The 16,115-nt window shown below is 47.7% G+C and overlaps 1 protein-coding gene across 1 annotated transcript; it reads left to right on the top strand.

Moving 5' to 3' along the window:
* Window positions 1-7,937: 7,937 nt before the first annotated feature.
* Window positions 7,938-9,704, top strand: NINJ2 (ninjurin 2). The gene is made up of 2 exons (XM_009488474.2): window positions 7,938-8,163; window positions 9,541-9,704. The coding sequence occupies exons 1-2, from the start codon at window positions 7,965-7,967 to the stop codon at window positions 9,702-9,704; spliced, it is 363 nt and encodes a 120-aa protein (XP_009486749.2). The 5' UTR covers window positions 7,938-7,964.
* Window positions 9,705-16,115: the final 6,411 nt, after the last annotated feature.

The following is a 16,115-nucleotide window of genomic DNA, read 5'->3' as shown; positions in this document are numbered from 1 at the left end:
TTATCAGCTCTGCCTCTATTGAAACCCTCAGTCATGGTCTCCCCTCTTTCCACCTGGACTCTCACGGCTTCCTTTCTGTGGAGAGCCCCGAGAACTCAGAGGGTGACCAGGGGCACATACATGTCAAAATCAGCAGATGAACCTGAACTCCAGTGCCTTAGAGTGAGGTTTATCTGGGAAACACTGCAAGATGTAAAGTAAAATGTAAAGGGAATAAGAAAAAAAGAAAAAAAAATCACCTACCTAATTTCATCAGCTTCAGTGGCTTACCTGCATAATGATTCAGTTCATGTCTATTATATACATAACATGGGCACATATTGCACTTCTACAGTAGATCTTAGCCATCTCCCTAGATATCACCCATGTGAGCATTCTCATTATTTTACAGATGGGGAAACTAAGATCCAGGGAGAGCAAGTAGGATGCCCTAAGCTACACAGCAAACGACAAATTAACTTTGGGCTTCCTCACATGGAAAGTGACATCAGACCAGGGCTGGGATGGTTCTGTATACAGAGTCACAGGTCACTGGGTGAATAGAGCACAAGGGACTGTTGCCATATGCTTGTCCCATCCTAAGTTGTTGTTTGGTTGGGTTTTTTTTACCCTACACATCTGCTACAGACCACAGTCAGAGGGGAGTTGGACCTTTGGTCTGATCCAGTACAGCTGTTACTATGTTCCCTCAGTTTTAGAAATCAGTCTGACCCCTCAGCATTGGATGCAAACACCCTTAGACTTGGAAGAAGTTCAAATTTAGGACCTTGCTTTAGGAATGTTTTTTATTAAAATGATTTATATGAACACATTTGCTCTTTGGATCTGGCAGCAGCCTGCGACCAGGCCCAGCTTTTTTTTTTTTTTTTTTTTTTTTTTAAATATTTTGGGCCATAAGCCATCCAGCTTGGGGATTTATTCATCTTAACGTGTTTAGCTTTGTAAGCACAATGCAGTAGTTACTGTTGTGCCTCCCGGCTGCTCTTCCATTTTTTATAAACTCATTTTCTCTGCTAACCTACTTTTAATTTTTTCTTGTAAAGCTGTTTTTAGTCTTCCCTCACCCTGTTGTTCCCCCCGCCTCCCAAACACTGGGATAAAACTGCTCTGGGTGCTAAACACCATTGACTTGAATAGGCTCCAGCTTCTATATCCTGGCTTTGGAAGTAATTGTTCCCGCTAATCCTTTTGAGTGTGCTGCCAATTCCATACATTCAAAGAGCTGTCCCCATCACCACACACATACACACCCAAGTGCTTCTGTTCAACAATCAGAGATCATGCATCAGCACATTGTAATTGCTGGTGCCAAGCAGTTCTTGAGCCCCCAAACCCAGTAACTGCTTCTGAGCTATGGATGGAGGCTCCTCCACCAGTGTCACTGCCCTTCCCACCTTGTCCTCATCCCAGCTATGTGGAAAAGAAAAATTATCTTCTATTCCAGCTCAGCCCTGCAGCCTGCCAGTCGATTCCTGGATCCCTTAAATTCAGTATCATAAATACACTTAACGAGGGAGTTTAATATAGATTTGGTAAGACAGTTATTTGAGCGATACATAATTTATGGTGCCCTGTAGCACAGGAAGCCATGAGTGGCGTCTGAGAGTGAACGGATTCAAGAAATTCGCCATACAGCAGTGCAGAGTGCCAAAGGGGGAAAAGAGTGCGGGAGAAAAAGGAGACAGCAACCCAAGGAAGGGGGTGCATGAAGGAGGAGAAGAGCTTGACAGCAGGAAGAAGTGTGAAAGAAAGACAAGGTGAAAGGCACAGGGTGAGAAAAGAATGGAGAAGGAGAGGAGAGAAGAGGATGAAAGGAGAGAGGAGGAGCTGAACAGAAAATGCAGACGGGGGCAGAGAGGGTCTGCAGGATGAATAAGAGATGAGAAGAATTGCGCAAAGGGAGAAATGGAGAGCAGGGCACGCACGCTTGACGCGACAATTGGGTCTCTGCAGGCTGCGAGTGCCGCAGCCAGCCGGGAAGCAGAACCGTCTGCCGTGTCAGCCGGAGGGCAAGGGCGAGGAGAGGCACCCCGGCTCTCGAGGGGCTCTGCTACCTCGTGATCACCCCCGCTCCTCTCCTCTGCTCCGCTCCCCCTGCCAGCCACAGCCAGGGGACCGCCCGGCTTCCCTACCCACTTCCAACTCTTCAGCTCTACGCGGTGTTAGCTTTTGGTGTTAGCCCCCTGCTCTGGCGTGGCCTCATTTTGGAAAGTTGCAGTGAGAATTTGAGGCCAGCCTTTCAGCTGGGTAAATCGGAGGGGCTCTGCTGGCAGTCTCGCCCAACTCCACTTTTGTCCCTTTGGTGATAGCAGCGTCCTACCTCCGCACCCCTGAGCTCAAGGATGAAGGTCCTAAGTGCTGCACCATGGTGACATCTCTGCCCAAGAGAGCTCACCAGGTTTGCTTGCGGGTACGAGATGAGACACAGGAGGTGGATAAAGCAAATGGAGAGTGGGAATTTGGTGAGATGAGATGAACAGTGCTTGGCAAGCACATGGGATGTGTGCCTGCCCTTTGCCTAGGCTTCCACTTCTGAAGGGGCACTGGCTCTCAGCTCCTGGGAGTTACTTTTTGGTTGGAGAATTCCCACCCAAACAGTTGGTGTCAGCGAGCCCTCTGTTACACTGAGCCGTGACCTGTCAGAGAAATGGAGGAACACCTCGGAGAAGGTTCTCCATCAGGACCACTCCCATACATGGGGAGAGCTCGAGATACCAGAAAAGCATCCCCGATTTATTTTCTGGGATTTATCCAATATGAATTGAAGGCAACACAAGCATTTGGCTCTGAACAGGACCACTAGCGAGCAGAACAGATGGCTATATTAAAAGGAAAAAAAACCCTAAGCACAACTAGCCTAGCTGACAGCCTTCACAGAGGCTGAAGAGGGGGACCGGCCCCAAACACTCAGTTTTCCTTTTGCCTGCAGCATCCATGACGAGGTTTACTATTACTTTCGGTCGTGGAACGCAGCCAAGACGCTTGCTGTTGCGCCAGATTGGAGAAAAACAGCCTTTGCCTCGCAGAGTTCGCCGTATAGTTGGTATTGACCGAAGCGTTCCCTGCGTATCCCTTCTCTTGCACACATGCGGCTGTGCACAAACCTGCTTCCTTGCCTGCAGGCTGACACGTACAGCTCTGCGAGGGAACTCCGACCCGCTGGGTGGGAAGGCGTCTGCTGATCGCTGCTGTTCCCGGTGCTGCCACCGGCGCTGTCCGTGCCTAGGCATGGCGTATAGGCCAAAAATATTAACATTGGCTCCCTTCGTCCCAAGTGAAGTGGTCAGGAGATGCAGGGAGTGAGCTTCTCTGGAAAAGCAGAGTAGCTAGTAACTGTGCACTTAAAAGTAGAAGTACTGATTGAGAGCAGGGCCTTTAATCTCTCCGCTTTCTGCCCATAGAAAGGGAACCGTGCTCCTCTCCTACCTTGCAAGGTGATGACTCTCTGTGTGCTTTAACCTTCATCAACTGATGTTTACAAAGTACTTCTAAAGCTGCCAACTGGCAAATACTGTGGAAAAATAGCCTGGATTTTCCCTGGTGCCTGATGCTGTGTATGTGCGTGCCTGCGTGCGGCTGGCTGTTTTTCAGCTGGGATCCCCGTGGCAGGCGTCTCTGCACCTACCCCTCCGAGTGCACGGCCTGTATTCATGTCTCTGTTTTCTTTGGCATCCTCCAGCATTTCCCTTGGAACTAATGGCCAATATTATAGTCTCTCCTCAGACATCCCCCTCTGCCAGAGCACTCCCATGAAGAGGATTACCGTTCTCATACTTGTGAGCCTCACACCGTCCCACTGTCTCTTTCAGGCTGTTCTCCCCTGGGGACAGGGTCACAAAACTCACAAAGCAGGCAGATTTGCAATTAGATCTGCTCTGCAATTCCCCCCCCGCCCCCGCCCTGAAAAAAAATATGACAAGAGAAACTGTAGGTTTTGTGCTCCCCTTGGCCCAAAGTCTGCAAACTTTGGAAAGAAATATTTAGATGAACCTCCTCCAAAAGTTTTCAGAAGAAAGTAGCTATTTCTTGTAAAAATAAATGCATAATAAAAAGCAAAGAATTTCCCTTGAAAACTAATTTCAGTGGAAATTTTTCAGGTAGCTTCAATGAGCTGCGGAGCTCAGCATGCCCTCTGGTGCCAGAGCCAGGTTTCACAGGCCCTGGGACCTGCCAGCTCCCTGCAGCAAAACCAGAGATCAAGTTTAAAAAGAAAAAAACCCCAAATATCCCACACTTGTGGTGATAGTCATCCTTCTTTCTATAAGAATTCATACAAAAATTAAAAATAATAATAATAGAAATGAGATTTAAATATTTGGTGGTGGTGGCGGTGGTGTGCTTTGAGTAAGAATAAAGCCTCTGACTTACAAAACGTAGATGGGTGCCTCACTCAGCCCCTGTAGTGATCTGTATCGCTGTGCCACGTTTACACAAAAGGAAGCAGAAAGGGGATTTGCCTGAGGTCAGACTGAAGCCAGCAGAGTCTTTGCAGGGAAAGAGGCTGTCTCATAGGGAAAGCCAAAACATCCGGAAATGGGACACGGGAACAGAGCCCCAGCACCAGTTCAGCCAGCGCTGTTGTGTGACTGGGCTCTACTTTTTTCAAGTCCTAATTTCCCTATCCTTAAGAAGTAGGCAATAATGATACATCCCCACCTTGGGAAAGGCCTGCATACTGGTAGGTACTGTTTTCCAGCAGATATGCTGGCTCTGCAACAACGCTTGCAAGATGAACTTGGTGTCTGACTGCCAGATCCAGGTTTCCTCTCTTTGACGCAATATGGAGAAGAAAAGGCAGCGATCCCCACCCTCAGAAGGGGAACGCTTTCAAAGTGACTAGAAAGACACCAGCTCTAGCCTGATGACATAAATCACTTTGATGAGCCTTCAGGAATGTCCTGTGACTTGACTTAGGGCTCTGTTTGCCAAAAGGGAATCATTTAATCTTCCCAGTGATCCCACGTAACCTCCCACAGCTGTATGGGCAATCCTGAGTTGCTTGTGAATCAGCTCCTGAGCTGCAGCAGTTTACAGGACTGAACTTTAAGACAAAGCAAAAGCAGAAATGGTCCCATTTTGCAAAGCTGTGCATGCTTTGTGGCAGCTCAAAAAAAGTCACAGCCATGCATTCATATCCCACAGATGCAGCGGTTAGCTGGGGACAGCTATGGCACCAGGCATCCCAATCAAAGCCATCCTCCTGCATTAATTGAAATGCTGGGTCTCTGAAGACTCCTGATTTGTTTAAGCCTCTTGTTATTTGAGACTCCAGGCTTGCATTCGTAGCTGCCGGACTTGGCAAAATACTCTGTAAGGGCCAAATCCACAGAAGAGCTGGATTTCTCTAACTTTACCTGCTGTTAAAAGGACTCCTGCAAACTGGTTGCTTGTTTAGCTACCCAAGTGAAAGCTTGGTGTCCAGTTTTCATTATCCAGTAACCTTTAGGCCACCTTTGTGGATCTACTAAGCCTGGGCTGACAGAACTTTGAAGCAGGAATCACAGTTTTTCATTGCTCAGTGCAAGGGTTTCCCAGATCCGGTGACTCCGCGTCGGAGAGCTATGGCCGTTCCTGCCTGTGGCATCATGTCCCAGACAGGGGAACATGCCATCACGCTTATCCACTCGAGAAAGCCCATGTGAAAGCTGTCTATTTTCATTGCCTGATCATCTGGGACACAGAGCTCAGTACATTGCAGCTCTGCCCCATTTCACACTCCAGGTAAAGGAGCGTGGGGGCAGCTCAAAAGGAGGAAGTGTTTTCATTCAACAAGAGCTCCTGACTTGCTTTATTTGTCTCCACATAAGCAACTGGGAACAGATGTCTCAGCCTCCTTGTACCAGTCACTAATTTAACAAAAGCTCTGTCTTGTTTGTACAGCGTCCTTGTTCTCGCACCCTTAACTCATCATTACGCAGAGATAAACTATCAATGCCCAGCTTTGTGACGCTACAGGGAGGAGGGCTGACTCTTCAGGAATAAGGAAGAAAACACACGAAAGGGGTCAAATCTCAAACCTTGCACCACTTGGTATGGGTACCACTCTGTTGCAACGGGATCACATGCTTTTAAGCCAGCTGAGAGGGGGCAGTACCTAAATCTAGGTTTTTTGTTCCCGGGATCAGACCTTTGCCAGCCTCTTCTCCCCAAGACACAAGATACCTCTATTCTGCCCCAGACAATAATGTTTAAGAAGTCCTGAACCCCTACGCACTGCCTTAGAGTCCTTACTGGCTCTCTAGACTTCTACTTTTATCTCCTTCCAGTATCTTTTAACTTCTAGCTTCCACAGCAAGAAATACAGGCTTTGCAAAGGAGCCTCTTAACCACAGCAACTTTACTGTTAGAAACCACAAGAATTACATGCTTTAAGCTGTCAAAAAAAAAAAAAAATTCCCCAAAAGCACCTTCCTACCCCAAGCTGGCCCCTTCTTAGGTATCACAGTTCACCAATAGTTCACACTGGGCACAGTCCTTCCTGCCCACTTTTTACTACGCATCTTTCTCACATGAGGGTGATAGCTGGCCCAGGCCAAAACCCCCTTCCAAAACTCAGCCCCAATTTCACTATCAGACACACAACCACATGCAGCACTCTCCCAGAATTGCTGGCTTTGCTCACACTCCCACCCTGGCACAAAGGAAGCCACTCTTGCCCAGGGATGCACAAAGAGACCAGACACGGCAGCACGGAGCACTCACCATAACCCTTCTCTAGTGTCATGCCCAGAGCATAGAGGAAAGATTACATTTTGTACTTTATAGGGTACAAAAGGACCAAAATAGGACTCACCATTTGATACAGGCACAGCCCTACTTCCAGTATGCACCTGGAGAAATCTCTTTCACCACTCTGAGCAAAAGAGGTCACCTCAGGCCCACACCTGGCCCTTATCTCCAGATTTGAAGGGTTATTCACCAGACAGCGCTGAGGGCAAGGCTGCTGGTCTTCACTACAGCTGGCAGGAGGCTGATTACTCAGAACGGAGGCCTGTCTGCTATGTGGAAGTGTTGTTTTTCTTTCTTTTTAAGAAAGAAGGCCATAGCTTGCTGCAGATATAGCCAAATCATTTGTAATTGTTGCCTTTGCTGGTGGTTTATTACCAGCTAATGACACTCTGGGTGAATTGAAAACTCTCTTTTCTATCTTTTTTTTTTTTTTCATCATTCGGGTCAAGACAGCTAACAGGGGAACCCACTTAACAAGAAAGATAGAGAAAAGGTGGGTAGCTAAAAGCAGCCAAATGACCCACAGCTTGTAATTAGGCTACAGGCAACCAGGTGATTTACCTCCTGTAATAAATACCTGTTTCTTTCCACTGACAAAAAATGTGCCTGAATGATTAAAGTTAGGTGTGATGGATCCCACCCCTTGTCTCGGTCCATTTCAGTGCCTGATGTTTTGAAGGAATAGCCCCCCTGGTTTCAGAAACAAAAACGTGGATTTTCCCATCTGCTCTAGCATCTTGTCTAAGACAGTAGTCAGCAAAGAGTGTTCAGAGGAGATATAAAGCCCAGCTACTGACAGTCCTTTGAACACCCAACCCAAAGAGAAGATCTCTCTCTAATCCCCTGTAAGTTTGAGGCTTGTCTGTGCCCTGAAGGAAGAGAATTTAATATTCCTTGAAAATCCCTGGCTCTGGGTAATCTACATTATTGTAACCCTGGACAAGCTTGTTTTCCACAAAAATACCCAGTATTTTTCTAACCTTGCTGAGCTCTTGATCACTTCAAGTATCTTCTGCCTATTAACATCACGAGGCGACTGTGAGGGGAAACTGGGTGCTTTCAACACATTTAAAACACGCAACTTTGACTCTTTCCCAGGCTTTTCAGATAAACCCCGTGGGGAGGCAGCAGCCCATTCAACATGGACAGGTCTGTTGGCTTAGCAATCGAACCAGTTCATGTGGTTTCTCCTGTCTCCCCAGGGCGTCAATCCTCACCTCCGGATTAACGGGCCGATGAACATCAACCACTACGCAACGAAGAAGAGCGTGGCAGAGAGCATGCTGGACGTGGCGCTGTTCATGGCGAATGTCACGCAGCTCAAAGCGGTGCTGGAGCAGGGGACTTCCTTCCAGTACTACACCACCCTCATTGTGCTCATCAGCATCTCCCTCTTCTTCCAGGTGATGATCGGGATTCTCCTCATTATCACTGGTAAGGCAGCTACCGAGGTGTGTGCACCCTTGCAGGGTGCTGCTGCAGTAGGGCACCCCATGGCTTGGCTGGCATGGGGGTGGGAGGGAGAAATCTCTTCCCCTGAACCATTTCCCCTGGCTCCAACCAAGGCTGCAGGAAGGTTGAAGACAGCTTGACGTGGGCTGTGGGGAGGTCTCTGTTACTGCTTTTCAAAGCGGGGAGTGGGTTGTTTTTTTCTCTTGCACAACAGCTCTGAGCACTACTCTTCTTTCATTTCCTCACCGCTGAATCCCTGTCATAGAGAGAAAGGTGGGTTTTGGACCTCTTGCTGCCCATCCTGTAACATGCCCCTTCATGCAGCTCCTGAAGATACTACATTTTAGCTGTATATTTTGCCTCACTCAAGCTGGGGCTTAACAGAACAATTTAGGTAGAGGTATTTCCTATATTAACCTCACATTTAACCAATCCCACAGTTCTCCTAGTGCCATACAGACAGTACGTTAACACCAGCATTTCAGACAGGCTTGCCCAGTGCTCCATCTGATAGAGAAGTTGCTATATTTCAGCCTCCAACACATGCCCAGTATTGAAAGTCTGCAGAATGCTGGCTTTTCCTGTATATCCTATGTGGTTTTTTTATGTGGGACATGGGATCAGAGGCTACAGGAAATCCTGTGACGTCTTTTTTCCCCTGCCCCACATGGCACAGCCTTTCCTGTTGGCAGCTGTGGTGGCTGGAGCCAGCTGTGAGGAGAAAGGGGACAGGGGACCACGACTGAGGGCAGGGAGGCACAAGGTTGCCATTCGCATGGCTTATTGGCTGGAGAGCCCCAGTAACTGGGGCATTCCCATGTCTGAACTGATTGATGCCCATCAGCTAGGGCTGATCCCATTCATGTACCCAGATACCTCTTGGTCTGGGGGCAAGGAGGGGCTTGATAGCTGTGTCAGCACATATGTGAGATCTGGGTGTCAAGGAGGAACTGGCCTCCCAACCTGAGTACAACGTTGCTGACCTTGTTTTCCATGTTGCTCAGCCTTCCCTTGCCATGTCCCATGGCCATGCAGTGAGGGGGTCACATGGCACATGCCTGGCTAGCATGCAGCAGTAATTTGGCTATTTAGGGTTGGCCCATTGGAAGGCTATGGCATCTCCGTACCAAAACAAAGACATGACATAAAAAAAAAGATGTTTTTCCTCTGCTCCATCCTCCTATATAGTCCTAGGGCAAGCTGTGGCCCCTGTAAATTTCCTGGGACTACTCCCCCAGCTCTGTGGCCACAGTGCCCAGGGGCACCATGGATGTTCACCAGGCAGGGAAGGCTTGCAGGGGCTGGGGGACTTGGACTCAAGCTACAAATCTCCCTTTCTTTTTGCGTTGTATTGCACAGCTCGGTTGAACCTGAATGATGTTGCAAAGCAACCCCGCCTGAATATACTCAACAACACTGCCACAGCTCTCATCTTCATCACAGTCATCCTCAACATCTTCATCACAGCCTTTGGGGTGCAGAAGACTGGTCTCTACCCTACCAGAAATTTTCGACCTTATTAAGTCATGGGGCAATGGAGTCAGGTAAGAAAGGGGTGAGTTCCCTGCCAGCTCCTGGAAGGGCTCTCAGTCTCAGAAAACGTCATTGCAAGGTGGAGAAGGCAAAGCTGCACAAATTAACGAAGCCTTTCCAGAGGCATGTTGTTGTCCCACAAGCATCTGGGGCCATTGAGCAAATTCCCTCACAGAGGAGGAGGATTTCTCCTTGCTTGGTCTTTAAAGCAAGAACACCAAACATCCCAATTGCTGGGATTTATCAGCAGCAAGTGGTTTTCAGAAGGCTGCAGACCTCAAGCTAGATAGGGATAGCAGTTGTGGATGGCAGCTAAATTTGGGAAAGGAAACCAGGTGCATTCTGGGAGGTATCCAAGGATGGCAGCGTTATCTGAGCAGAAGAAAAGGTGCTGGTGAGGCGGGTGTGAAAGAGCTCTTCACAACAGCCAGTGTGGTTCGGCAGGGGCTGTTTTAAGAATCTAACACTCATTTTCAAGAGAGAGTCTTGTGAATAAGAGCCCAACCAACTGCTTCGGTTCCCATGCCAGGTCAATGAGGGAATGACATATTCTTAGGTCAAAAGTGCTTTACGTCAAGAAGGAAAGTTCACATCGCTTGCTTACATGACCTGCAAGATGTAAACATAGTTTAAATGCAACATACTGGGGCAACAGCCAGCAAGAAAGCTTGATAGATGTATGATATGATGAGGGAGGATGCAAAGGGCAAAACCCTCTATAAAAACACTGCTGGTTTGGGATCCAGAAGGGTGCGAGTGTTGAAGAGCAGCACCCTGCACCCGCAGGGGTGGCTGTGGTGCCGAGCGACCCAGCACGCCGTGGCTGCTCCTCTCTGCCTGTGCAGTGCGGAGGAGCCTGCTGCGACCTTACTGGCGTTTCTTGTCTTCCCTGCAGAATCTGAGCAGCACAGCTGGCAGGGAAAGCTCTCCTCCTCTACGTTTTCACTGACCTCAGCAGGAGCCCGTCGATGAATCCAGAGAACTGGGTTAAACTTTCAAAACTGTGTGTGTGTCATCGTATACCGGCCCCTTACCATAACGCTTTTGCAGTTCTGAAGGGGTGAAAACATTGCCTTTCAAAGCTAGAGCAAACTTTGCTAGAGAAAGCTGCAGGAACAGCAGCAGGTACACAATTTCAAAGCACAGTTCTGTAAATCTCATCTCTTATTTTAGTTGCCTGCTTCATATATTCAATATTGGCTCATTTTGTAGAGAAGACTGAACAACTGACTTTATAGGCTAAATAAACAAGAAAAGTCCAGCTTTTTTGTCTCAAGCGTAAGTTGCTATACTTAAAGCAATGCTATCTAATAGTTTACCACCTAAGTGTTGGAATAGATTTCTCAAACTAAGAAAAAAAGTTCTTATGGAAGGATAGAAAAGTGCATATGTCAATGTAGCTAAAACCAGTTCAAATGTTTTCCTAGTTGTTTAAAAATAAAATTAAATGCGACACAGGTAAGAAAACAATCAGGTATTTCCAGCATTGGAAAATTAACATTGACAGAAAATAGGTATTATGGTCTGATGTCATCGCCAGGGACCTATCAGGAATGATGTCAGAATAGCCTGGCAATATTTAGTAGAAAATGAAGAAACCTTATACATAAGGAGACACTCTAGGCTTATTGCCACAATAAGAAATGACAGGTGCATTACTTTATTAAAAAATCATCATTAGAATTTAAGGTCTTATCACTAACATAAATGTTTTTAAATATATCATTTTTATATTGACAATGCTGGGAATTCTCTTGTACTAGAACTATTTCTTTCCTTAAAAAAACTGTCTTTGAATTAATGATTTTTCAGATTTTTTTGGAAAGAGTAAAAATTTTCAATCCTAAATTTTGTAACTCTGTAGTCATGCTAAAAAAATTGGTATTTTAATAGCCTGGTGTAAGCCTGTTTAAATAATGACACGCTTTTCTGATTATTAAATGATTTTTTCATTGTACAGCAGAATCAGAGTTCAATATGGATTTTTCATTTTGCATACTCTTGCCACCACTGAGAAAGAAATGTCACAAAAATGTCCACATATTGGTCTTCAGGAGCTACTGGGAGTATCTGACGCATTAAAAAAAACCCACCCAGATTTCATTTGTACTCTGTATTTGACTTTAAAGAACTAAATTTCTCTTTAAGTCACAGGTGGTGCTTTTTTCTGGAGAGGGTGGGAATGATCTTGCCCACAAAGGCTGGTGGGTAAGCCTACAGGTCACCATCAGCTCGTACCTGCAAATGACAGCGGCTTTTTTGCAGCTGACGGAAAGTTGCATAGAAAGAGTAGGGTGGAAAATACCAGTTATGCATTCACCAGAATTTAAATCAGCAAAGTTGAGGACAGTCTGGGATCTGTTTGGTGAAGCAGGTGAAGACTCGTCCTCCACTTTGTCCAGGGGATGGCAGGTCTGGAGCGACACTGAGTTTGCTGCTTATCTCGGTCCTCGGTCTCTCCTGAGATCAAGAGCAATCAGGGGCAGCTGCTTCTGGGAAGCCTCTGTTATCCAGCTCTCCTCTAGAAAAAGGCTTCACCGTAGAGGCAGCAAAATTAGTTCTAGCCAAAGCAAAACCACCAGCTAAGGGCTTTCAGCCACTACTGGCCGGCTGGGTTCATGAAAAGGTAAAACATTACGCATTCCGTGTGCAGATCCCAAATCCTGTGACTCATTGCTTCACGGAGCAGGAGGCAAAGCAATCAGCATTGATGACTGAATGTAACGAGAGGAAAAAAAGAAAAGGTTCAGCTGGGAAAGAAGGAGAGAGGGGAATGTCATTACCAGATCTTAACTTCAACATCACCGTCTGAGAGAGCTGCCAGGTCCGGTACGGCAGCGCGCGAGGCCTGCCCGAGCAGAGAGGGCTTCCCGTCACCCGGCCCGGGAGAGCAGAAGACATTATAATGGAATCAGACTCATTAGCAACCTTGGCAGCCTTTTTCCCCCTCCATGTCTGACTCCCATTCCTGCCAAGCTTTTTATACTCAAAGGAGGCACAGTTGAAGTGAAAAGGGGCCAAATTTGAACCTCAATAAGCAGCTGCCGTGAAAGAGCTGACCTCCCGTTGCTGTAGGCCGTGCCAAGTACTGAGCTCAGGTCTCGGCTCTCATCTGCGGTCTTCTCCAGGAACTGTCCCCTGCTTGCAAGAGGGACCACGTCGTTCTCCGCATCCTCTATGATCACATCGCACTTGTGCTTTGCTGGGACACGTACTTGGCCAATGTTTCTACTTTGTTTCACATGATCATAGAATCATAGAATCATTTAGGTTGGAAAAGACCGTTAAGATCATCCAGTCCAACCATTAACCTAACACTACCAAGTCCACCACTAAACCAATTTAGGGTAGAATAGTAATTTCATGTTTCCTGGCTTAGTGGCTGGATTATTTTTTAATGAAAGTAAAAACTAGGAATCATTAAGGTTGGAAAGGATCTCGAAGATCATCAGTCCAACCATCAACCCAGCACCACCATGCCCGCTAAACCATGTCCCAAAGTGCCACGTCTACCCGTTTTTTGAACACTTCTAGGGATGGTGACTCCACCACCTCTCTGGGCAGCCTGTTCCAATGCTTGACTACTCTTTCCATGAATGATAAACCCAGGAAGACAGGAGAAAAACCGTTTTGTTGCCATCCCGTTTTCTACAGTCCTAGAGGGGACTGAAACACACTCCTGGCTAACCTTGCTTGCTGCATCTCCCACACGCCCCTTGCTGCGGAGCTCTTGCTGGCTTGGGCAGAGAGTGACCTGCCTTTCTGGTATTGCCTACGCCTTCGGTTATATGAACCCAGAGGACCAACACCTGGTTTCTAATCCCTGCTGCATGGCGATGCAGGTATGAGTAACACACGGACAGAACTGAGCTCTTGTAGGAAGACAATGTATTTATAAAATGTAAGGAAAAATCAGTATATCCCCCAGCTCTAACAGAAAGGTGGCCAAGGGGTCATCTTGAAGGCACAGAGCCACTTTAAGGCAGTTAATTCAAATGTACAATTCAGATTTTTAACACAAGGCATTGGTATCTAAAAAACAATCAACTTCAGATATTTATAGGCAATGAGAAAAGGCGAGATGTTCATACCGGGCAAATGTTAAAGACAATGACAAAACAAGTCACATTATAATTTTCACACAGTACATTTCTCTCAGAATAAAAGCCAGCTCTTCTTTGTTCCCTTTGCTGACCTGCAAAACAAGCCTCAGCCCCACAACTCACAGTCCTGAAGATCGAGTCGGCATTTGTGGGCAGAGCCCCCTTGCCGTGCACCCTGCGCTTGGGGGCCCAGGGTCCGGAGCCTGGCTACATCTTGCGCCAGGAAAGGTGTCTTCTGCAGCATGGCCCATCATGTCCCCAGCCAGAGACCTACCAGAGCAGCTCCCTCCTGCCTGCCTGCCTGATGCACGGGAAATCCCATGCAACCGATTTCCTCCTGCCGTCGAGGCAGGACACGGCCAGGATGCACATGAAGGCCAGAAACTCAGGGCAAACTTCACTGCAAACTCAGGCACAGCTTCCTAAAAAGATCCTGGTGACAGAAATGAGATCGACTGTCAGGGGGAGTTAGCTTCCCAGCTGTGGTGAAGCCAGGTTCCCTCTTGCTCTCCAGGAGCTGTGCTGGACCCAGAGACAAGCCCCCCCTCGCAGCGGCAGCTAGCGTCGGGGCAAACCACCTGCCGATCAGGGACCACGGTGGCCTGGCCATCGCCCTGGATGGCCACGTCCTTTCACTGCATGGCTGCGGGACTACCTGCTCCTGCTGCGCTCCCTGCTCTCCCCCCTCTTCACGATTCTGTTTGGGGAGAAAAACTGCGGGTTGTTTTGGAAGAGGGGTAGCAGCCTCAGAGCAAAGCCTGGTGCCGCTCCTGCAAGATTTGCTGCTGGCTGGCGAGCCGAGGAGCATGTAGCCCCTTCTCTCCCTACAACCCGCAGCGGTCTCTGAGCACGTGGGCTGGACGACAGCTTTTGTCCCCACGGGCTCTCTCCAAGCTCCTCCATGGAGGCTGCCAACTAGTGCCAATTAGTATTAATCACGTTTTCTACCGCAATGCTTAAATACCAACGAAGAATCCCCACTGTACCAGAAAGGGAAGAACATTTGTGATGGCAACTTTGACAGTGGCAGTGGGGATACTGGCCATCAGGAAACTGGACTGAAGCCCACCAACTCCTTACATCTCCACCAAGGAGTCCTCATGAGGTATACAGTTCTGCTTGCCACTGGCCTGGGTTACAAGTCGTGAAGGAAGGAGCACAGTCACAGCTAAAGCATGGGGGCAAAATCCTCAAATTCTGCTGGCAGTGCTGGAGTGAGGGCTGCACTCTACTTTCCAGTCCACTCTTTGCTGACTGTCCTCTCTGATGAGGAAGACAGGTTACTCGTATCATTTAAGCCAAATTAGTTACTTTCTGGATGCACCTAATTCTTGCCAGTGTCTGCAGATGAATGCCAGCTGCTAACTTTAGGTGCTGCAGACCACATCTAAGCCAGATGTGAAAGTGCACAATACAAATAACCCTTCCTCCCTGTGCATGACATAAGGGCTGCCACCAAATCCCTCAGCTCTCCCTCTGCAACACAGGCATCAAGCCGTTCTCTGCTTGATGTGGCCAAACAGCTGGCTCCTGCTAACACCTCGCTGCGTCCCAGCACTCGCCCTCCCCGCCAGCCTCTCCCCATTCCACAGGGATTGCGTGACAGAGCCAGCCTGGACAGGCTGCGGAGGCGCAGTCCCGGAGCCTGGAGAGCAGCTCACCTGCACACTCATGGGGTTGTGCCTGTGTTTGAGTGAAGCACAGGCTCCAACACGCATTGAGAGCACGACTGACACTGCACATTCCAGGCAGAAACAGGACTTATTGCAACATTGCATCACAGGGCTCTGGCCTCCTAAACTCCTGTGACACATTAAAAAAAAAAAAAAAAAAAAAAGTGTCTACCGTTTTCAGCCTCTTCCCTCTCACCCCAACGGCAAGGTTTCATTTCTTAGTCTCTACATGGGGAAAATACTTTACCTCAATAAAAAGACTACTCTGGCTTGGGCAGAAGGCTCAGGCTGCCCCTTCTAAGACTTTCAGTGTCTGCATTCTGACAAAGGCTCTGTGGACTCAGAGGCACAGCCTTCTCTCATGTACCTCTCACCATAGCTGCACAGCGAAACTTTGTGAAATCTGGTTGACTTTTTCTGACTCAATCGGTCACAAAACCCGGACTGAGGCAAGCAGATGATTTGACAAGATTTCTATCTCACGTGCCAGAACTTGCATATTCAGCTTTCTACTGCAATAGTGGAACTTGATGGACTTCTCAAGCACAGCAGAATTAGTAATAAATGAATGCCTATTCTGAATTGGCATCCACTCCATCAGCGTAAAAAGCAAACAACTCTAGTA

The sequence above is a fragment of the Pelecanus crispus genome, chromosome 1, assembly GCF_030463565.1.
Source record: "Pelecanus crispus isolate bPelCri1 chromosome 1, bPelCri1.pri, whole genome shotgun sequence".
Classification (NCBI taxonomy): domain Eukaryota; kingdom Metazoa; phylum Chordata; class Aves; order Pelecaniformes; family Pelecanidae; genus Pelecanus; species Pelecanus crispus.
Note: the sequence above shows the minus strand (reverse complement) of the source record. Positions and strands in the feature narration are given on the sequence as shown.

Coding starts and splice junctions, on each gene's coding strand:
- NINJ2 (XM_009488474.2), top strand. CDS start 7,965: ATGAACATCAACCACTACGCAACGAAGAAGAGCGTGGCAGAGAGCATG. Junction 8,164..9,540: donor GATTCTCCTCATTATCACTG/GTAAGGCAGCTA, acceptor TGTATTGCACAG/CTCGGTTGAACCTGAATGAT.